Below are 24,603 nucleotides of genomic sequence, written 5' to 3' on the forward strand. Positions count from 1 at the left end.
AGTATTTTAACTTAGAATGGACATCAAGGTAGCTACAGCATACATGGCATTAGTTTGCTAAGTAATATGGGACAAGTTAAGCATAATGTGTGGAATTTTACAGATCAGAGGAGAAATGCATGCTAGCAACTAAGACCTTACTCTGCCCTGACAAATGACTTGTTCCTGCCAATCAAAAACACAATCACAAAAAAGGAGGGCACAAAAATAAAAACTTTATCATTTGTGTATAACATGAAATAAAAAAAACTAGCAATGACAGGAACTGAAACAGACAGTCAAATGTGGTCTACGCTATAAAGGCTTTCATCAATGCATTTAAAACTATAAAAATTCTTTCAATATAGTGAGATGACTTTAAATTTTGTTTTAAAAACATAATTTTAGACAGAATTGTCTTTGCAAAGATCCCAAAAAACTAAGACAGAAATTAAGGACAAAAGCACCGACACTGTATCCTACTACCATAAGATTGGAACTAAGGGTCCATCAACACAAGGGTTATTTCTCATATTGTACCTGATATTATACTATAAAAAAAAAAAAAACTGAAGTAGAACTATCATCACATCACAAAAATCACAGACATAAAACTGATTTAAGTGCAGTGTAGATGCATCATGTTGCACAAATCTCTTCTGAAAAGATAAAACAATTTATCTTTGCAAACAAAAATGTCTTTCCACAAAGATGAATCCTTTACTTCAAATGTTAAGTAATATTTACTGTCAAAGCTCATTTTAACACATTACTGTGAAGTGACACAGTTTTGAAGGAATAAAAAATTCCTTTCTTCAAATAAATATAACTACTGTGCCTATTAAAACATCACTTTAGAGAATGGTGCTTATAAAGTTTTGAAATTTTGAGTAACACTAATTCTCTTATATCCACTACATATAAGTATACAGACATAACCACTACATAACATACTGTGCTTAAGTGTAACCATTATTGTAGTTTAGCAATAATAATAATAATAATAATAATAATAATAATATTATATGGAAACACAGTATAATTTTTTATTTATCACTAAGTAAAGTTGTATTGTTGTCCACATGGACATGTAGGTGATGGGTGTAACAGAACAAGATGCTGAGGACAGAAAGATATGGAAGAAGATGATCTGCTGTGGTGACCCCTAACGGGAGCAGCTGAAAGAAGAAGACGACGACTATGTAAAGTTGTAAACAAAATGGTTTTGTCTTAAATGGTGTTAAGACAAAATAATTAATGTTAGCAGTCATGTCTCATTGCATAAAGTATCATGGCATGAAGTTTTTGTTATAAGAAGGAATACTGCAAGATATGTACATAATTTGGACATTGTTAATTTTCCAAACTTGCATATTTAACAATTACTAGTCTGAACCCTGCACAGGTACAGCATGACTATGTCAAAAGTCTAAAAAAAAAAAAAAAACTTCAGGTAGGTTACATTATGTAAAAAACGTTCCTGTGAATGAAAACAATTAAAACACTGTATTTTACACAGCTTAACAACACACAACACTATAAAGAGAACACAACCATCTAGTGATAACACATTTTTTTACAAAAGGTATTTTTTATACAAACTACATTATCAAAATCTTAAATAAGGAGATTTGTTATTTTAAAACGATATTGTTTAAAATATGCTTTCTGTTGCTGTTTAACTGGTAAAATAAAAATTAATTATGCAGGTTACATATTCCACGTATTTAAGTGCTTATATTTATTTAATGCCCAATCATGATTTGAAAAGAGGAAATAGAACTTAAACTTCTTCTTTAAGGTTCCAAATATTTAAGAAAGTGATTTTCCATCCATCATCCAACGCGCTATATCCTAACTACAAGGTCACAAGGAGCCAATCCCAGCCAACATTGGGCACAAGGCAGGAAACAAACCCCAGGCAGGGTGACAGCCCACACACACACACACACACACACACCAAGCACACACTAGGGACAATTTAGAAACTCCAGTGCATCTAACCTGCATGTCTTTGGACTGTGGGAGGAAACCGGAGCACCCAGAGGAAACTCACACAGACACAGGGAGAACATGCAATCTCCATGCAGGAAGGACCTGAGAAGCGAACCTGGGTCTCCTAACTGCGAGGCATTAGTGCTACACACTGCGCCACCGTGGAAAGTGATTTTGCTCTTTTTAAATTAACTTTATTGATCCACATTGAAAAGATCACTTTGATGCTCCATCAGGTCATTTCACAGCATACCCTAATCAAATTATTCAATACATTCACTCATCATTACTACTAAAAAAATAAATATATTCAAAGAAAAGAAAAACTTACCAGTGCATGGTCAAACTTGAAAGTGCTGATATAATAAGCAGGAATGTCAGCAGCAGCAAGAGGTTCAGAGATCTGGGCCACAATTCCACACTCATCTGGGGGAGGACAGGTAAGGTTATGTGAAATAACCAAAAAGTGGAGAAATATGTAAACATATATTTTAGCTTATGAAACTGACAGACAACATTAGGCTCAGGACAGTTACAAATGGTGACACTGACAATTTTCTCTTTGCAAGTTAACCCATGCAACCTGTTGCTCGGACATTTTATTCCTATGCTGACATTTACCTTCTAATAGGTAAAACTATCATTTACTGCAACCAAGAAACACCATATAAAATGTTAAATAATTTTAACACCAAAGGAATTCTGACTTGTAGCATACCGAATCCAAGTGGCTGCCCTCCAATTCGCACCATTTTCCAAAGTTCTCCTGAAGCACTGGTGAAGAGAACGTTGTTGGGGAATCTAACAAAACATTTTAATCATCAGAAGGTGGAATAAGAAAGTTACAATAGACCTAGTACTGTTCTGCATACTCCCTCTTCAATCCAGTGTTGCCAGTCTAGTTTCAAGTTAAGTTTAGAGTGAACTAAGACTTAAAAGACAGATAAAGAAGTTGTATGAAAATATTAACTTTTCAGTGGTACAAATAATAAGACAATTTTTATCATTTTTGGAAGAAAGCTTAAAGATGATGTACCAACAGAAACTGTGACAGGAAAGCAACGTCTCCTCTCCTCACAGTCAGTCCTTCTCTCTCTCTTAACACTCCCTCCTCAACTATAAGGCCTATCTCACCTCTGTTGAGTCTGCACATCCATGACCAAGGAAATGTAGCCTTCTATCAGAGAAAAGGAGAAAAAACGAATGTGACCGGAGTCTTCTGCCACTGCTGATTCTTTGATTCTGCAAAAAATATTTAGGATGTGGATTACTGGTTTTGTAACTGTAAAAGCAATAAGTATCATATCTTTAATCAAGCAGAAGTTGTTTATAAGAAATCCTATCTCTATGGCTTAAAACCTTTAAGAAAGTTATACTAAGGAGACAAAAAATCTAATTGTGATTCTGTTTTTTTTCATATGGTACAATTTATACAGCCTATTTCTCATTCCAATAGTTTTATACCATTAATCTTCCACCAATCTTGAAATACCCTTTGTTCAGTTAAGCAGTGATGCAGTCTAATTTTTTTTCCTATCAGTAAGAAAGATTTTTGATATCTGTATAAACATTCAATCTCTAATATAGAAAAAGTAAACATGAGTATATTTTAGTAAAAATGATGGATAAGTAAGTAATTTATAAAGTTTTGGATGTGTCCAGACACCGTTGGACAGCACTTCACATGCACTAGTAGTCTGCAGTTATTCCAGTAAATACAAAAAGTTCTTGAGACAATATATTAAAAAGCTACTCCTTACTAGTGTTGCATACAAAAGGATTCTTTGGACACAAGGACAGCAGCAACCTCACTAGTCAGTGCTACTACTCGTGTACCAGTATTTCCTTTCCATAGCAGTGTGAAATGGCTGAACTATGCAAAACAATTTTTTCCAATATTATAAGCAGGGTTTAAAATATTTTGTGATTCTATGATTGATTAGGAATAAAATAAGTGTTCCATAGACATGTCTCAACACATTCAGAGTGAAAAAGCCCTCCACAATGTGGTCTTCATTGAAAAATTCTGGACCCAGCATAAGACATTGAGGAATTCCCATATTCTATAGTAAAAAATATAACAAAGGATAAAAAATTCTTATAATCAATACCATCTGCTTGGAACAGAAACACTTCCTTCCTGTAATTCATTCACACTCCCAATAAGAGACCTTTTTAAAAATATTTCAAACAATGCAGAATTTTTTTTTGACCAAACTTATGACACTGCTTCCATTAATGATCTGCACTGGTTATTGATGATGCTTTAAAGCAGTACCACATGTTCAAGAAGGAATAAGCAATATGTCACAATAAATTGAACTGTAGGGCAAGGCTGTGATCTTTAGATGAGAAACAAGCAGTAGTGATCTATCAAGTTAAAACACAATGTTTTAACTGAAGGAAAAGCAAATAGACATGGAAGGGAGAAGGGTGAACAACTGAATTGAGACACTGCTCAAAAGAGCAATGCTATTTAAACAAGCTGAGCTTAATAATCAAAATGAATCAATATGAGTTGCTACTCAAGGAATAGATAAAGCACCCTGAAATACTAACTCCACTCACATTTTATGACTGTTTTATATTATTATGTATCAAGTTATTAGTCTTCAATTCAGTTTTTTAAAAAATGTTCTCTTTAAAGAGGATTTTTCATCAACTTGCAGTTTTATAATTCAATTTAACTAGAAAGCATAAATTAAATGGCAAAAAAAAATTAATAAAATATTTTTGACATTCAGTATTTGGCTCAGTATTTCCTGGGGTTCACCTTCAGCTAAAAATTTTCATTTTGGTTCATCCTATGGCCACTGCTAGTTTTCTCATCTTGTATACAAAAGGTACACACACAGGTAAGCATGTCAGGGAATCTGAGGGGACAGGTTTTGTGTGATCAAGATGATAAAGAATGTGGCAATTGTCAACACTTTAAATTCTTTACCCTGTACTAATTATTGCAAAGAATTAAACATATATAAAGAAAAAAAAACGCTATGTCTTAACTTTATTAGATTATTGACAACTGGTGATAAAATGCAGGTGGCTGTTGAATTACCGATTTATACTTTTGCCAATATTTTAATAAACTATATAAATATTATGACACAACTAGTGGGATAAAATTCCTAAAATCAATTAACTATGCTATACATCTAAACCTTGACCATAGTCTAGAATTCCTTGCCTGAAGAAAGTTCAGTGTTTCTTTTGGTACAGGACACAGTGATTACTGTACTCAGTTCAAAAGTCTATGACAAACTAGTTGTGCATGTTTTGCCCAGAGAGGACTGGGCGGTCTCATGGTCTGGAATCCCTACAGATTTTATTTTTTCTCCAGCCGTCTGGAGTTTTTTGGTTTTTTCTGTCCCCCCTGGCCATTGAACCTTTCTTTTATTCGATGTTAATGTTGATTTATTTTGTTTTATAATTGTGTCTTTCATTTTTCTATTCTTTAATATGTAAAGCACTTTGAGCTACTGTTTGTATGAAAATGTGCTATATAAATAAATGTTGTTGTTGTTGTTGTAAACATCAGGCAGCTCTTAAAGTACAAAACTATCAGAACAGTTGCCAAAATGGGGCTGAAAAGACTTCAGTAAAATAATTAATTTATACAAGTACTACCAGATACAATCCAAAAATGACAAGACTATTTAATTGACAAAACCATCTTCGGTTCTGCCCGTATTGCATCAACTTCTTTGGGTGTTGGACAAGTCTTTGACAAAACTGTTAAATGCCTGGGGACAAATGTTATCATAAAGACATACCAAAGATTTTACTGTAATTGATTAAGAATTATTTTTGTAAGTTTGTTTTCACAAAGTAAAAAGCTTCAAAAAATAACCAAGCAGAATAAAGTGCTTACCCTCCAGAATAAAACATAACATCCATCAGCAAAGTGGCAACAGAGGGCAGTGTTTCGGGGTCAAGGCTTGTCACACAGAACATATTGCTGGGACTGGACAGTGGATGAATAATAGGCCTCTGAACTGTAAACAAACAAAAGTATTGAGTATGCTACAAAAAAAAAAAAAAGAAAAAAACCACCTCACACTTCCCAGCTGCAGACTCATTTCCAAACATGCATATACTCAGCAATATCACTCAGCAATATCAAATGGAAATATATTTGTACCTTTTCTCTTTTCTCTGATCTACCTATATACATAATTTTATGACAATAAATAACCTGTTACACACACAAACACACACATATCTATCATTAACAGGAAAGCACTTTTATAATGTTCCTTTTATTCTGTATTTGCAATATAATAAATATAGCAAAGCAAAATTGTCTTTTTCTGCTCTTGGGAGTATTTAGGATAATTTTTTTCTATTGAGTGCCCAGTTGTGTTCATTTTCTCATTTTTAATTTCTGCCTAATTACCTGAACCCAATCTGAGTTATAGAGTAACTGCAAGATTTAATGTTACCCAGCAACACAAGTCATGTTGGAAACCATTTGAGAAAAGGAGCTTTCAGTATCCAAGACCTTGGATTTGCATTTGCAGTAAAACACATGCTTTCCATTAAATTGTACACTGTCATATGCAGACCTTATTTTTTCAGATGTTAAAAATAAAAACCCTTTAAAAGAGAACTATATACAGATAGTGGTAGTCAAAAGATCCTGATACACAAAAATATATAAATACAACACACAGAGATGTGCATATGAATATTTCTTTAACTACTAACAAGAAAGTACCTTCTGAGATGCTCTGTTGGTTGATATATAACCTGTTCCTAAAACAACCAGTCTCAACTTGTTTTTTTATTTACTAAAGATATCATCAGGTTTGAACTTCATACCAACATACAGACACAGTAAAGTTGATAAGACAAGGGCTGAAATCCACCCGTGTCACCTTTAAATTTAAGTTTATTTTTCTTGTTTGTTGGAACCTTAAATATAGAAAAAGAGAGAGAAGACTGACTTGAACTAAAGCGAGAAGAGAACGGATTTTGACATATTCAGATGTATGATGAACACCAAATTATAACTAAATGGAAAATTATCTACAACTTCTTCCCATAAAATTCACCTTAAATCACTGACATCACTACACTTTTTTTTAAAATAATTAGAAGGTTTGCAATGGAAATATTGAACACCCCTACAAGTTTTAAGGTTTAATTTATAACTTTTAAACATTCCAAAAATTATGTCTAATATAACTTCAAGAATAAATTATTTTTATTTCCATTACATGTTTCTAAATTAATACTTAACACAATAAAAATGTTGTTTTAATAAACTGGCGTATTTAATCTGGTACAATATGTATTTCTTAATTTATTTTATATTTGGTATCTATCAGACCAGTGCCAAAAAATTTACCCAATTAGGTTGTGGAAAGTATTCTGTAGTATTTGTTTATTTGCTTACTGTTTATTTGCTTACTCTCAATATCACACAACTTTTTTTTTAAACTGTGTAAAAAAATTGTTCAGGATATTGAAGGCAGCTAAAAGTGAATGCATGCAGATTATACTATACTAAGAACCTGATCTTATTTCCATACAACATCTTTTCTTAGCTCATAGATTATGTTTCCTCCTGGAGTTCTGGCCCCGTTTCTGCATAACCCTGATGCAGACTACTCCTAGTTGTCATCTTCACCAAAGCCTTAGATGGTATGCAAGTTTTACCACTCTGTTACAATAAAGTAATTAAATATTTTATTTATTCTAATAAATAACAAGGAACCATGTATTTACAGTATAGGAAAAACTAAAAAAGTAATGATGATCTCTATACCTAGCTTGGGCTTCACGAATCCATTGGTTACTGCCAGGCTGTTAGCTGCAACTGTCTCTCCATTGATAACACGCAGTAGTGTAAACTCCGCAGCCAGGGTATGCATAACCAAAGGCAGGTCCCGTTCTCGTACCTTGATCATAAGAAATACCAAAACAATAAAAATGCTGACAACTGGCAAAAAATGCTAAATATTTCTTTGTGAGAGCTAACCACTAAAAGAGCAAAATGAAGTTATCCCTAAAAAATGGAAGGTTGCAGGAGAAGTCAGTTCAATAGCTGCAAAGCAGTCCAAGTAAATATTTATTTTAATGACTACTAGTATCTGATGCTGATTCAAGAATTTGTTTTTCACTTATAAGTAAGGAGAACAAACATTGTAGCAAGATAAAGGGTACAGAAATCATTAGTAAGTAAATTGGAACTGATCCTATTTACGGTATATAAAACTTTGGTTGTAAAAGCCATGGGTTATGTTGAGCTACTTACAGTTTATATACTGTATTAAAAACACCTGAATGACAATTCATTTAGCTAAGCTGCAACATCTGCATTACCATGTGATTCAGGTATAGTCAGTGATGGCAAGAGCAAAGACAGTCATGATACTGGAATAAAACAGCCTAGACCTTTTTAATGTTTCTGTCAAGTCTGATCCCCTGATCTGTTTTATTGCAAAACACAAATCATGGGATCAGGCTGGACAGAAACATTAAAAAAAGAGACTAACTCAGACCAGGGCAGACTTGCAACAACATACTGATAAATATTTTATAATTCAAACTGTCATACTTTATCCTAGAGAACTGCTTGATTAAGCAGAGAACCAACTTCAGCCCTACTCTTTTTACCAAAATTGCACCGTACACCACCATTTTTTTATTTTGCTTTTTTATTTAAATTTGTTTGACATTATTATTTTTGAGATATTATTCTAGTTTTGGCAATACTCTTAGGATTCTCCATCAACGAGCAATTTCTCACTAATCTAGACACAGTTTCCAGCAAGATATTAACTAAACATTCTACCCATGTCCTCTTTGGGAGGTGTGTCACCACATACTGCTTAAAGCAAGGAGATCTAAAGTTTTTTCCCCCTCAACTTATGTGATAAATCGTATTTTAAAGATGTCTATACAAGGTCACATTCCACATGAATGCAAATCTGTAATTCAGTCTACATGCACATGCCAAAACTACCTGACAGAATTTCATAAACTTAAGTTATGGCCCACTTATAGTTAAACAAGTCAAGGTTTATTAACAAATGTATGTGTTGCATAGCTAAATAGTTAGAAACAGAACAGAAATGAAGGTTAAGTAACTTATTGTGTAAATAGCATGGAAGTGAATTATAATTCTGACAGTAAGCCAGTGGCAAAGATTAGACGGGGAAAAAGCGAATTTATTTTCCAGAAAGATTCATTGTGCTTTGCAAAAAAAGAGACACTATAGTCCGAAGCTGTCATAAAACTAGTGTTTCTTGCATAAAAGCCTATAGTTTAGTTCTACAGTGACAAACTAAAATACTCCTACTAATAAGATTCAAGCATATTAATCCCAAAATAGTTTTATTTTAATTATTTGATTAAATAAATTTAGCTTTGGTGGAATGTTCTAATTCTTTTGGCATTCTTTTGAATTACATTTTATGTTGAAAATAATTTTCTAGTATATATAAGGCATTATTTTAATGTATATCACCATAAGTATTGTTATTGTACAAAATATCTTATTATAATAAATAGCATTACTGATATCTACTTCAGACAAGACTAGAAAAAGTCTGATCAAGAATGTACCACCACATTTTCCTGACAAGTATGCTGACAAAACATGTGCAATATATTACTGAAAATGCTTCTTTTTTTAAAACTTTAAAATAAATATCATTTTTTTAAGCTACTGGTGGTAGTAAAAGTAAAGCAATCAGGGCACTCAACTAAACTAGAAACATAAGAAGTGATGGTATCTAGTGAAAACTTGAGGTCATACAAGTCATCACAACAATGAATTACGCAATAAAGGAAACCCCATCCTTTTACATTTGTAATGATAGGAGGGGAAATGTTTTGATGTTATAAAACCTAATGAAATAACCATCCAAGATTTAACAAAAAATGTAATTGATAACTGTATTATTTATTACACTAGACACCTGGGTTTGTGCCTTAACACATACAAATGCTTGCCAGAAACAAACTTTCCTTATAAACCATTGTGGTCCAAAATTTAAAATAACTTGTATAATTGTGTATGCAATGCAACAAGCCAAGAACTACAGAAGGAATGCTTATCAGACATTTTACAGTAAGTACTACATCACAGATCAGTGAGAAAGTTTCAAATTTTATAGAAAATAACATTCAACTACTATATTTAGCTGAGCTATTTTAAGACTTATCTCAGTTTTCATAGAAATACATGCAATTTTTATTTTTTTTTATTCTACAAGAACTCTTCATGCTAAAGTCTAACCAAACAGGCAATAGCTTCAAACCAATTAAAGATTAAGGTCACTAATTTTAGCTAATCTGAAATCAGACTGTGTCTGTCAGCTCTTTCCTTTGTGTCCTTTCCTTTCACATTTATTATTCTAAACTTAATTTTCTACCATTTTGTGATTATACCTCTTATGAAAACATTTATCTTAAAGTTTAATAGAGTCATGGCACTCACCAGAATGAAGTCAGTCTGGTATGTGGATAACATAAACACTGATATGTTGTGGTCTGCAAGGGGTGCAATCACTGACTTGGCAATTTTTGTGACTCCGATTGGCTGAGAGCCAGAGTTACTTCCACCACCTGAGACAACATTGAGGGCCAGCCAAGTTGCCTCAGCCACACTCAGGAATTCTGACTCAGGAAGCTCTACAACAAATCGATAAGACAGGTTAATCATAAGACACCAGAATAGCAAGGATAGCCTTTTGGGTCAGTCCAAATGGTCTCAAATGCCACATAATATTTTGAGAAATTAGTATTTCAGATACAACAAAATAAAATCAAGGACTTAAGGTGGATTCTAAATTAATGACTATGTTAGCCAAGTATGTTGCATTTGACACTGTTAATGTCACTAGTGATGTCTTGGCTATATTTTTAATTTAGTGTAATGGTATCTTGATTTAAAAAAGGCATACATTTCCATCAAAAACAAATATTTTTTGACTGGTAGGGTATGTGTAACAGGATATATTACTCTTACAGCATCATAATACTGAAGTGGTCAAAGTTATATTATATTATAAAGGATGTGTTTATTAGAAATAATTGCTCAAATGAGAAAAACATAAAGGAGTTCCAACAAGTGCTAAAAGGAAACTGACCAAATAAAATTCTGCTGCCTCTTTATGGCTACCGTCAGAGGTTCTTGAATCCCTGTTTACTAGGTAAAATGATTCTCTTACCTGCCTACCTCTCCAGTACTACCAAAGCACTCTCCCTGTTTACTTCATAACCACCAAAGATGGCATCTATTCCTTCCAGTATGAGTGTTAGCCTCGAATAGTTCTCTTGATTATGCTATTAACAGGGTGAGGATTTAAACCCCACAAGTATTTCTGTATCTGGGACAGCCATGCAGGGACAAGTGGGTTAGAACATCTAGGTGGCCAGCTACATTGAAATCTGGTGACTGAAAGGATTGTAATAGAAAGGGGTCAGCAAACTATAGACGACTGGACAAATCTGGTCCATGACCTGGGTATAATCAGGCTGCTGGCTTCTTGCAGAAATATATAATATTCTGGCACTCATGAGGTGTTCTTAACAAGATGATACTACAGTTGGCTGGAGTAAGCAAAATAATTTGCCATGCACTGTAATCCAACAATAATTAATTAAACCAAACTTTTAACATAAAAATATTCACAGTTTGCAGCCATGCAAGTATGTATGTATGTATATATTAACTGACTGCTTATTAAAGATACAAGTTTATGCTTGGCAGATTTTATCATAGAAGGTGGTGCTTACGCAAATCAGAATAAAGAGTGCAGTTTACAAATCTGAAAAAAGGAAGTTAGACGGACAGCAGTTTTGGGTAGTGGATTGACAAAAATGAAAATTTCCTGTATTTCAACTAGTGTGTTAGGTGACACAAGTTGTAAAATCTAACTCTTACCATTAATAACCCAACCATGCCTTCAGGAAATTTGTATGTTTTTCAGAAGCTTCATCACTAATTCAGAAGAAGATGATAAAGGCATTCCAGATGAGCTCATTTTAATTTTGCTACAGAGCTCTTAATGTATCTGTTTCTCTACACTTCAAACTTTACAATAATCTGAATCAACTGAAAGAAGCAAACCTGTATATTTTCCTAATTTTAAGGACCAGTGTTATGAAGAAGTGAGGAATTATGCAACTCAGGTTCATTGTGAATTTGACCTCCAATACACTGTAATTATGAACTTAAAAATAAGTTTACAAAAGTTTCTTTGCTTGATTTCTACAAACTGCACATTACTCAGGATTTGTTCCCAAGGCTTCACAAGAACTCTGTGCACATGGTATCCTTGGATACCACATAGAGTTGTCAGCAGGTTTTTTCAAAAATGAAAATTACTGAAAGCAACAGAGAACTATGAGATACACATAATTTAATTTAATGAATTGTTATGATAATCAGATTCTTATTTTATATTAACATTCTGAGCGAAAACAAACAGTTTTATGTTCATGACTGGAACAAATTCATAACAAAATCACTTTCTTTTAAACTTACTCTTATTGGTGTTTGAGAATCACTCTTAATAGAGTTTAATAATAAAAAAAAAAAGTTTAATAATTCAACCACATCTTGGAGGAACTATTTTTAAAGTTAATGTCTGTGATTAACATGTGTGTTAGATTATTTGGAGTCATAGTCTCACCTAGATTTTATATATGGCCCACTGTTTGACTCATTACTGACAATTTTGCCTGACATCAAAAAATGTTTGCTGACCCCAGTATTTCTCTTCTAACAATTCCTTGACCATTTATGCCTTATGGATGAATGAGTACACAGACATTTTCATATGTTTCAATATTATTATAATAGAAATACTTCAAATGATCACTCACAATAACTTAGCATTTACTGACATATCACTCGGCCTATAGGGAATTACTGGACAAACACCATCCCAAGAAAAAAACTTATTATATTATAATAAGAGATAACACAATCATTTATTTTCGGTAATACACACTGAGACCCTTTTTTCATGTGCACCACATATGTGTTGCTCTGTATGTTAAGAATAATGTGAAGGCACATCTTACTAGATGATATTTATTCCACTACTCAAGAGACCACCACTCTTATTGTTTTCATCACCTTACACATTAGAATGCATATTTAGGTGTAATGAAGGGTTATAGTCTATAACTTAACTATTGCATACCTCCATGACACACTATGCGGTATTCATTTGAAGTATTCATCCAAAAACAGAAATTGCAACCTATTCTTCACCTCCTTGGGCACCAACTCCTCCATGCTAGAAAAGAAAGTCTTCTGACTGGTTCTCCTGCATAAGAATTTTTTCTTTGAAAGCTAATCCAGCACTTCCTTCTAAGAACCACCTACTACATTTATGATTCCTGTCTCTTCCTAACAGAGGTTCAGAATACTATACCATTATTATAGCATCCCTAACTATAAAGTGCTTGGTGAAATGTCCAACTTCTGCATGAGACTGACATCTGCTGTTACATGCTCCACACCTGCTTGTGCTTTTTTCATGAATCTAGAATCTCTTCTTTGAACCAAGCCAAAAAAATAATAATGACATAGATCTACCCAGCATTTTTATACATGACTTATGGCATGTTAAGAGCTTAATAATTTCAATGAATGTACACGTGTAGGAGCATATGCATTTAACAGAATTCATATCCCACATTTACACAGGTGTTTCGTTTCTTTTGTTAATTACCTGAATATATCTGTGTGTTTAACTATTGTAATTTTTTTTTACCTGAAATAAAACCATTTGGAATAAGCCACAGATTAATTCATAGCTTGATAACAATGTTTCTAACTTAAGCTTCTGATAATGAAAAACACTAAATTAATAATAGACAGCAGTTGCCCATTATACAATACAGCAAATTATATAATGCAGAACAACTAAAAAGTAGATTCAAAATATCTGAGGAAAGCCTGAATGTCTACAGCTATGCTCATCAACTGATAAACAGTAAAATTTGAATGCTCAGGACCTGTTCAACTCAAATCTGCAAATAATATTTATGGCACACAGCTCCCTTCAGTTCAGGACATATACAACATACAGTTGTGCTTGAAAGTTTGTGAACCCTTTATAATTTTCTATATTTCTGTATAAATATGACCTAAAACATCATCAGATTTTCACTCAAGTCCTAAAAGTAGATAAAGAGAAACCAGTTAAACAAATGACACAAAATTATTATACTTGGTCATTTATTTATTAAGGAAAATGATCGAATATTACATATTTGTGAGTGGCAAAAGTATGTGAACCTTTGCTTTCAGTATCTGGTGTGACCCCCTCTTTGCAGCAATAACTGCAACTAAACGTTTCCGGTAACTTTTGATCATTCCTGCACACAGGCTTCGAGGAATTTTAGCCCATTTCTCCGTACAGAACAGCTTCAACTGTTGGTCCGTCCACAAAACATTCTTCCAATATCCTTCTGGATTGTCCACGTGATCTTTTTTCAAACTGCAGATGAACAGCAATGTTTTTTTTTTGGACAGTAGTGGCTTTCTCCTTGCAACCCTGCCATGCACGCCATTGTTGTTTAGTGTTCTGATGGTGGACTCATGAACATGAACATTAGCCAATGTGAGAGAGGCCTTCAGTTGCTTAGAAGTTACCCTGGGGTCCTTTGTGACCTCACCGACTATTACACGCCTTGCTCTTGGAGTGATCTTTGTTGGCCGACCACTCCTGGGGAGGGTAACAATGATCTTGAATTTCCTCCATTTGTACACAATCTGTCTGACTGTGGATTGGTGGAGTCCAAACCCTTTAGGGATGGTTTTGTAACCTTTTCCAGCCTGATGAGCATCAACAACTCTTTTTCTGAGGTCCTCAGAAATCTCCTTTGTTCGTGACATGATACACTTCCACAAACGTGTTGTGAAGAGTAGACTTTGATAGATCCCTGTTCTTTAAATAACACATGGTGCCCACTCATACCTGATTGTCATCCCATTGATTGAAAACACCTGACTCTAGGATTAGCAGTTAGTTTGAAGGTGAAATTAGAGGTTCACATACTTTTGCCACTCACAAATATGCAATATTCGATCATTTTCCTCAATAAATAAATGACCAAGTATAATATTTTTGTCTCATTTGTTTAACTACAGTGACTAGATTTTTCTGGGGGCAACCTGGAACACCAGGCGGGTGGGTGTGGCGGAGCCCCCCAGAAGCCAAGTAGACTTTAATAATGGAAATGCCTATTTTCCCATTTCCTGCGTCTTATTCTGTACGAGTTTCTTCCATTTGAAACAATCATAATATTAAACCACAAACATATACCCATTTTCAAAGTAGGGTTCTATACCATTGTATGCTATTTTTCGTGAAATTACAGGCCAGATCTAGCCAAAAACAGTTCGTGAAAATTGACTGAAAGACACGCTTTCCTGAAGAGCAAATAAACTCATTACTGTACATTATTAGGTCAGTTACACTTGCAGGATAAACGTGCTTCATTCACAATATTGCATCCCACGTACATGTGCTACTGCTAGTGCATGTCCCGACTTCTAAAGAAGAAACAGCAAACCAAATTCCAAAGAGGCAAGGGAAGAAGCAATGTCACTCTGCACTCTACATTAAAGGAAAACAAAGTAAAATACAGCTGTAAGTGTAAAGAACAGGCAAGCATCTGCAAATGTTGTTGTGACTTGTGTCAAATATTCATTCATTATTGATATACAAATTAATATTATCAGATTCACAACTACGACGAAATTTACAGAGAGTACAGTCTGCAGACTTGAGACTATACAGTAAAGTGTGTACAGCAGTACTTACTTAAAGAATAAAGAGCTAAAATTAAAGTTAAAAAAATCTTCTTTACATATACTGTGATATACTCACTTCCAGCATGAAGTGAGAGAGAGAGAGAGAATGGATAGTGAAAGTGCAAGAGTGGGGAAAAAGAGAAAGGCATCCTAACAGTAAAGAGAAAATGCATACTTCACATTTGAAACCCCACCTACCAACATTTAAGAAACAATCAAGCACATAAGCATAATACATGGAATAACTGGAGCAGCTTTTCTGTAATGCTTGCAGCCATTCTGGAGGCACAGTGCTTTCCAATGATCGAGCAATGCACAAAAACAAAATAAATTTTCTTCAATCACATATGCAGAGTATTCATATTTCTGATATCTAGGTGTGTTTTCTTCTCTCATCCCAATTTGTCAATTCCAAACTGGCCTCTCCGAGTAGTGCCCGGCAATTATTGGTACTTAGTTTCTGTCTTACAATATTTGCTGCTGAAACAGGCATCATTGAATTGGATTAGCAGGTCTGACAATGTTATTATATTTTATTAATAGCATAAAGCACATAAATCATTACAAGGTCACAAGACTGATGTGGATGGACAAGGTATTGATGCAGATTTTCCTAAAGGGATGATTATTTTTTTTATTAATAGCAGAGCTGCTTTTTCAAGTAGAGGGTATTTCAACTGACCACGTAAAGCCTCAGAAGCAAGTAATATACCAATTTAAAAACTAGTCAGATACCTTGCTAATTTAAAAAAGACACTATGAACACTAGGTTCTGCAAAACACCAAATGTCATATATAGATTGAACACATGGACATGGCTAATGCCAAATTGGTCAGTTTTGCCATTTAAACTAGTGTCATGTGTATTTAGTTTGCATCTGCACAGCTGAATATGACTACTGATTCCTACACTGAAAAAAGGTTATCAGGAGATAATACAGCATTAATCACATTAATGGTGATCCCTCTATTTTAGCGTAACATGTTAAACAAAGTTGTTAGTCTGCAAAAATCAGAAACAACCAACAAATGCAATCATTCACTCCTCTGAAACACCAATCTCCTTAATTGAAGAGTCATCAGTGCCTATCATTGTTTGCAAACATAGCAGTAAAACATCCACTTATCAAGTTGTTGTCAGTGCTACTTATCTATTGGTTCTGGGTACATCCAAGACAGCTTTTAGGTATTAAGAATGTGTGCCATATTATTATTAATTATAGACACAATTTTTCTAAGAGCAGAAAGATATGCTTAATCTGGGCAAAGTTTAGTTTCTGAAAGAAATTGTTCCTTTACCTCTAAAGCCTTCTTCATCAACAATAATAGTATAATCCTCTGGAGTTTCAGTCAGGCTGAAGAATTTACACCTATAATAGAAACAGAAAAAGAATCAGTGTTCTCGTACGAGTAGATTCACTATCTGTAATGTAATTGTGTATAAGGGAACCCCATAAATAACCAAAATTAACCTTATTTAATATCTTTCCATTCCTACATGAAACCATTTTGTGTACTCACAAATGTCTCACTTTTTTCTCTGCAATTCTAGTTATTTTTGTCAAGAACATCCATTATGCCTTAAAAAGCACAGAGGAGTTTGAAACAGCTACAGATTGAGTATCTATAACTTGCATGAATCTAAAGGAGTGCATAGTGTATTATAGGGCAGCATGGAAAAAAGTTTGGAATTTTAATTGGATGTCTTTTCAGCAGTTGATCAAGAAACAAAAGTTGGCATATAAAAAGAAATGCGTCTGATATAAAGAAAGCAATCAAGGCTGCATGGCAATCCATAGCAAGAATTTTTGCATTATAAAATATTAATGGCATTAATAATGGCATAATCACACTTAAAGCAATCAAGTATTTAGAAGCAAAATACAAAGAGCATTGGGAAGCAAGTGAAAATTATGATATTCAAGAACATACTTCAGAATTAGAAGAACAGTACATTTATATGGAAACAAATATGGTGTATTTATCAACCTAAATGAAAGCTGAAGCTTCTATCACCGGTACAATACTGTCCATCCTTCTGGAGGAGTTTAAACTCATCTGAATGTCTAATTGCACAACACAACTGGTCGGTGTCATTGGAAAGGACTGACCTGTGTGTTGATGCTACATAATAATTTGTATTTATTAGCTTGGTGCTGCCATTATTCACACAAAAATCCAGTCTATTGGTCTAAAGTACATTATCAAGAGTCTTTGATAGAGCTTTGGATAAATGTACTTACCACATTTATTATTTTTTTTTTTTTTTAATTTTTATTTATTAATTTTATTACAATCAATACATAGCAATCAAGTTTTTACAAAAAAAAAGAATTATGCTAAGAACAGATCGATCCCCACATTTTATTTATTAAATATAATCACAAACCTCTGTATAAAAAATAAACAACACTACAATTACCAGTACAGACTGGACAATGTTTAAAATGAATGTTTCTATTATACTGGCATACCTATACCTACCTCCAATTACAAAAAAAACAGCATTTTTAATACCTTCCTCTTTGAAAAATCCAGTATTTACTATTATAGAAATAACAAAGAGTTTAATTTTATTATTTAGGTGTGTAAATGAACCTATTTTAAAATATACATACAAATACTGCAATGACTTGTATAAAAAAAAAAATTACACTAGTAATTTTTTCTAATCGATATTTGGAGGTCTTTAAAAGCTCTACGTAGTATGTGAGGACAAGAGAATGCCAGAATTGATCCTAAAATGTCTCTAAGTGTGGCATTTGTTTCTTGTACAATACTATAAACACTACCTTAGTTTTAGAGATTTACTGACTTAGAATTGACAGTTTTTATAACTGATTATTTTATTATTATGGGACATGGCATCTTTTTTAAACTTGTCTTTTATTACTATATATTTTCCTTTTGTCTCTTACTGACAAAAAGTGCAATGGGGTCAGACGGAATAATTTAAATTCAAAATATTATTAATTCTAGTTGTTTTTCAGTGGACAGTGTAGTTTTAACATTTTACCACTTTGTAACTAACATCAGATTAATTTAAATGATATTTATTTGAAAGCAGCAACATTAAATATGCTATAAAATCCTGTCACTGACAAACTGGTGGTAATGAATGACATAATTTGATCAGCTTATAATGCTTTACCTTTGTGTAATGTTAGAGTAGTTTAAACAAGAATTCAATAACATTAGATATGCTGAAAAAAAAATCTCTGAAACCAATCAATCTACAACATTCTGCTAAGCTTCATGTTTAGCCTGGTACTGGTCAGGCTAAGACGCAATGTTTAGTTGCCTTGGTTACCAAGCGCAACTTGCCCTGATCCTCTTTGGTGGAACTAAAACCGGCTCAGATAAGCGGGCTCAGATAGGCCCAGTGTCTTGATATCAGCAAGGCCTTCTCAATAAATGTGCTTTGTGGAATATGCTACTCAGGAGTAAGTCACTTCACCTGCTTGTACTCCAACTGGAAAAAACTAAAGAAACTAAACCAACACTACCTAAAATGTTGTAATTTGCCTTGGATAAAGGTGTCACTGGAATTGCTTACTCTTGAACATGCTATTTACATGAGTAACATATTCTTGCACTAGATTAATTCTTCATCCTCCTTAGGACTTCCCTTTTGTTGATGGTCATTGCAAAACACAATTTTATAGAAAAATGTATACTTTTGAATTGAAACAAATTATCAGTAGGAATAATATTAAAGATTTAATATATATTATGTTTACAATTTTTATTTGTTTATACATAGTTTTTTTTTGTATTTTTTTGTCAGTTTTATGTGGTTTCCCTTTAAAGTCAGCAGCTTCGAATGTATACTGTGAGATTTTTGAGACCCTGACAAGCTTGATGTATACCAGATGCCCTGTATTGATGACTTGTTGGAGAAACTGAATGGGTACTGGAAGGTGCACATGAAGGAGTTTATTTGCAAGAACGCCGCATTAGCCACACCTGACAGGTTGTTCAATTTCACCAGACACCCATTCGGTCTCCATGGTGTGTTGACGTTTCAGTGGATGATGATTAAGGTTCTGCGAACACATTTCACGTATGCTGGAGCCTCTCTTGATGATGTGGACAATTTCAGGAATGATTCGAGGTCGCATCATGACCAAGTGACAGTTTGAGACTGCCTGGATTGACAGCTAACCCTGAGAAGTTTAAATCGGATATGTTAAAAATGCATTAGTTGGTGAACTTGATGGGGAACGGTTTGATTAAACCTCAGTTGGACAAGGTTGGCGAGGTGCTTGCGTATCCACATCCGGAAACGCAAAAGCAGGTTCGGGCTTTACTTGGACTTAATGGTTATTACAAATGATTCAATCTGTGACCTGACAAAGGGCATAAAACACCATGGCAGTTTCTGGACCAATGATTGTGAGAGTTCTTTCTCTACCTTAAAGACCACTTTGTCTTCATTTCCGGTTCTGTGAAATTTTCTAAGGAGTTCATTCTACAGATGATGTGAGTGCTTTTGGTTTGGGGTGGAGCTCTCTCACTGCTCCAATGGGGAAGAACATCCCATCATGTTTTTGAGCAGGACATTACTACCCAGGGAGCTTAATTACTTGAACATCGAGAAGAAATGTTTGGTAATTAAGTGGGCGGAAAAGGCCCTCCGCAATTAATTGTTGGGCAGACTGTCTACCCTATTAACGGATTACACTCCGCTCCAGTGGCTCTACCGGCAGAATGAAACAAACTTCAGATTCACTAGGTGGTTTATTAGTTTGTAGCTGTTTGCTATTGATGTTCGTCTTCATCCCACATCAATGCGGATGTCCTCTCGATCTAAATTGGTAACTTTGTTGAATGACACTGACTGTTTACTGTTTAAATTGGAATAAAGTTGGTTTTCTTGATCCCTTCAGACTCAGCGTCTTCTCTCAGGTGTCAGACAGTACTCACTCGTCACAATATGTAAAGAATTTTGGTGAGTTGGGGCAGTACCATTTGATAGGTTGGGTCATTCAAATTTAAAGTAAGGAGACGTGCATATATACGTAAATGATTACAGAAGATCAGGTGAGAGTCCCCTTTCCATTTCCGCAGATGTAAATGTATATTACAATGAGGTAGCTTGTGGAGGACCTCTTAAGTTTAAACTGACACTGTTTGTCCAGGCTTGACTTGGATCTAAGGAAATCACTTCTGCCTCTACTTCCCTTTCCACCTCCCTTTTTACTTCTACTGAAGGAACAACATACAGAATCACAGCACTTGGTACCCTCAATGGAGCTTTATAGCATGCTTTCTAACCACAAAGATTTGAATCTTCCTTGTGCTTCGCAGAACTTTTTCCTTGTATTTCACATCTAATTGTACACACCAAACGTGATCACATTTTTTTTTCCTGTCCAGGACACTTCTTTACATTATATACATATAGATAAGTGTTTTTAAACTGCAAGAGAGACTCAGTGAACAAATCTGCTGATTTGTTCTTCTAATTGCATTCCACGCACTACTATAAAACCTTATATTCTCCTGAGTTTAAAGAAGACAATACACAATCTAATGCATTTCTGGATACATTACAGATACCACAAATAGACACTTTTAGTGCGGAGGAACTCGATAAACCTCTGGCGTTATCAGAATTACTAGATGCTATAAAGTCACTTCAAGGCAGGAAAGCAGCAGGCCCTGATGGCTACCCTGCAGAATTTTATAAGAAATTCTCCGCTCAGCTAGCTCCCCTCCTATTAGCAACATTTACAGAAGCCAGAGACAATCAAACTCTTCCTTAAACTTTTCGCCAAGCATTATTCACCGTTTTTCCAAAACAAAATAAGGACTTATTAAAATGTGCATCATACAGACCAATTTCATTTCTGAATAATGACGGTAAAATACTCTCAAAAATCACAGCTAGAAGGAGAAAGTGCTCCCTTCGGTAATATCACAAGATCAAACTGGATTTATCAAGGGCCGACACTTATCTTCAAATCTTCAACGCTGTTTAATGTAATATACTCACCAACTAAATCAAACACCCGAGGAAAATTATTATCATTGGACGCAGAAAAAGCATTTGACATGATTGAACTACATTGGAGAAATTTGGGTTTGGCCCGAACAATTGAGCATGGATCAAACTACTGTATACAAATCCCGAAGCTTCAGTTTGTATCAACAACATTTGTTCAGACTACTATAAACTAGAACGTGGTACCAGACAAGGATGCCCTAGTTTTGCATTTGGCTACAGTCAGTGTCACTGTGTCACTACTGGTAGCATGAGGCAATACCTGGACCCTACAGAGGTTGCACAGGTAGTCCAACTTCTCCAGGATGGCACATCAATACGTGTCATTGCCAGAAGGTTTGCTGTGTCTCCCTGCACAGTCTCAAGGGCATGGAGGAGATTCTAGGAGACAAGCAGTTACTCTAGGAGAGCTGGAGAGGGCCATAGAAGGTCCATAACCCATCAGCAGGACCAGTATCTGCTCCTTTGGGCAAGGAGGAACAGGATGAGCACTGCCAGAGCCCTACAAAATGACCTCCAGCAGGCCACTGGTGTGAATGCCTTTGACCAAACAACCAGAAAGACTTCATGAGGGTGACCCAAGGGCCCCATGTCCTCTAATGGGCCCTGAGCTCACTGCCCAGCAGCATGCAGCTCGATTGGCATTCGCCATAGAATACCAGAATTGGCAGATGGTGCCCTGTGCTTTTTACAGATGAGAGCAGGTTCACCCTGAGCACGTGACAGAAGTGAAAGGGTCTGGAGAAGCCATGGAGAACATTATGCTGCCTGTAACATCATTCAGCATGAGCAGATTGGTGTTGGGTTAATGATTGTCTGGGGAGGCATATCCATGGAGGGTCACACAGACCGCTACAGGCTTGACAAAGGCACCTTAGCTGCCATTAGGTATCAGGATGAAATCCTTGGACCCATTGTCAGACCCTATGCTGGTACAGTGGCTCCTGGTGCACGACAATTCCTGGCCTCATGTGGTGAGAGTATGCAGGCAGTTCCTGGAGGATGAAGGAATTGATACCATTGACTGGTCACCACACTTTCCTGACCTAAATCCAATAGAACACCTCTGGGACATTATGTTTTGGTCCATCCAATGCCACCAGGTTGCACCTCAGACTGTCCAGGAGCTCAGTGATGCCCTGGTCCAGATCTGGGAGGAGATCCCCCACAACACCATCTGTCATCTCATTAGAAGCATGCACCGATGTTGTCAGGCATGTATACAAGAACACAGGGGCCATACAAAGTGCTGCGTACAATTTTGAGTTGCTGCAATTAAATTTTGGCAAAATGGACTAGCCTGCCACATAATTTTTCACTCTGATTTTTGGGCGTCTTTGAATTCAGGGCTCTGTAGGTTGATCATTTTCATTTCCATCAAGCGATGTGGCATCCTTTCGTTCCTAACACATTACCCAGTCTATATCAGTATAGATATCCAGGAGGATTTCTTTTTCCCATTGATATCTGATGTGTTTTCAAAGTGTTCCTTTAATTTTTTTGAGCAGTTTATATATATATATATATATATATATATATATATATATATATATATATATATATATATATATATATATACACATCTACATATATATATACATATATACACACATACACACATACATACAGTCTTTGGGGTGCGAGCAACTGTTGCTGGGGTGCCAGAATCAATGAAGGAAGAAAAATGAAAAACATTATTTGTACAAAATCTTAATTTATTTATCCATTCCTAAATAATTAAATGGGCAGGCTATTTCGTATCAGTGCAATACGCTGTTTCTTAAAACTGATGACTCCCGCTCTTACGTGCAAGTCTGCCTGGATATTATGAACTATCGTATCTGTTCAAGTTCTACTTAAATTTTAAATAGAAGGAATTTTTATTTAGTCGTCAGAATATTATTCCGGAATAAATCAACTCAAACCTTAAATAACTTATAATATTTTGCTCTCCATAAAAATATATCCTGTCTAAATTATACAAGTTAGAAATAAAGTAAATGTTAAAAGAACAAACATTCAAATTTCTTTACTCTTATGTAATTTTATATCAAAAATAAACTTAAATTTTAAATATCCCAAAAGATTTTGCTCTCCATAAAAATATATCCTGTCAAAATTATACAAATTCAAATATGAACATGGTGCATAACAAAACCTGGAAATATAAATAATATTTGTTCTTTTCAGCAATAACAAATCAAATTATTCAGTTGTCTTTGCTCTTATGTCATTTAATCAGAGCTGGACGCCTGGCATCTTTTTTTTGCAACAAGTTTGTTTATGTTTGTTGTGAGGTTCTGTGTTGTGGAGATTCTCAGGATGGACTGCAGGTGCTCAGTGAGGTGACTGCTATGTGCTGTTTTGTTAGTCTTCATGACTGAGAAGAGCTTCTCACACAGATATGTGGTACCAAACATGTACAGGGTTTGAGCCGCATATAGACGGAGCTGGAGCATTTTTGCGGGAATGGAGTGAATAAACTGTGCGGGCTGTGCAGTATCGTACTTTGCCTTCAGTGTGCCATTACACTGCAGCTCAATCACCTCCATCTGAATCTGCACAGGTGCAGTTTCCACATCGACGGCAAATGGGTTGCGAAACAACTCAAAATTCTTTTTTTGTTGTTTAAAGTCACCAAAGCGCCATGCGAACTCAGTGCGCAGTGCGCTCAGTTTATCAGCAAAGTGTGTATTTGGGAACACCATAGTGCCGACTTGGTTCAACATTACTTGGCAACAGGGATAGTGGGGCAAGTTGCACTGGTGCATTTGTGTCTCCCATTAAAGTAGCTTCACTTATAATCACTTTGTGATTTTGCACGGGTAAAAAC

The 24,603-nt window shown here is 35.0% G+C and overlaps 1 protein-coding gene across 1 annotated transcript in view; it reads right to left on the reverse strand.

Moving 5' to 3' along the window:
* The window catches only part of castor2 (cytosolic arginine sensor for mTORC1 subunit 2), a 79,113-nt gene that overhangs the window by 16,820 nt on the left and 37,690 nt on the right, over positions 1-24,603 (reverse strand). Inside the window, exons 2-8 of the mRNA XM_039756902.1 lie at positions 17,063-17,133; positions 10,424-10,617; positions 7,745-7,877; positions 5,846-5,969; positions 3,109-3,216; positions 2,693-2,775; positions 2,306-2,400 (exon numbers count right to left, since the gene is read on the reverse strand). Coding sequence (XP_039612836.1) covers positions 2,306-2,400; positions 2,693-2,775; positions 3,109-3,216; positions 5,846-5,969; positions 7,745-7,877; positions 10,424-10,617; positions 17,063-17,133 — 808 coding nt within the window. The remainder of the gene's footprint in view (positions 1-2,305; positions 2,401-2,692; positions 2,776-3,108; positions 3,217-5,845; positions 5,970-7,744; positions 7,878-10,423; positions 10,618-17,062; positions 17,134-24,603) is intronic.

The sequence above is a fragment of the Polypterus senegalus genome, chromosome 6 (genome assembly GCF_016835505.1).
Source record: "Polypterus senegalus isolate Bchr_013 chromosome 6, ASM1683550v1, whole genome shotgun sequence".
Classification (NCBI taxonomy): Eukaryota; Metazoa; Chordata; class Cladistia; order Polypteriformes; family Polypteridae; genus Polypterus; species Polypterus senegalus.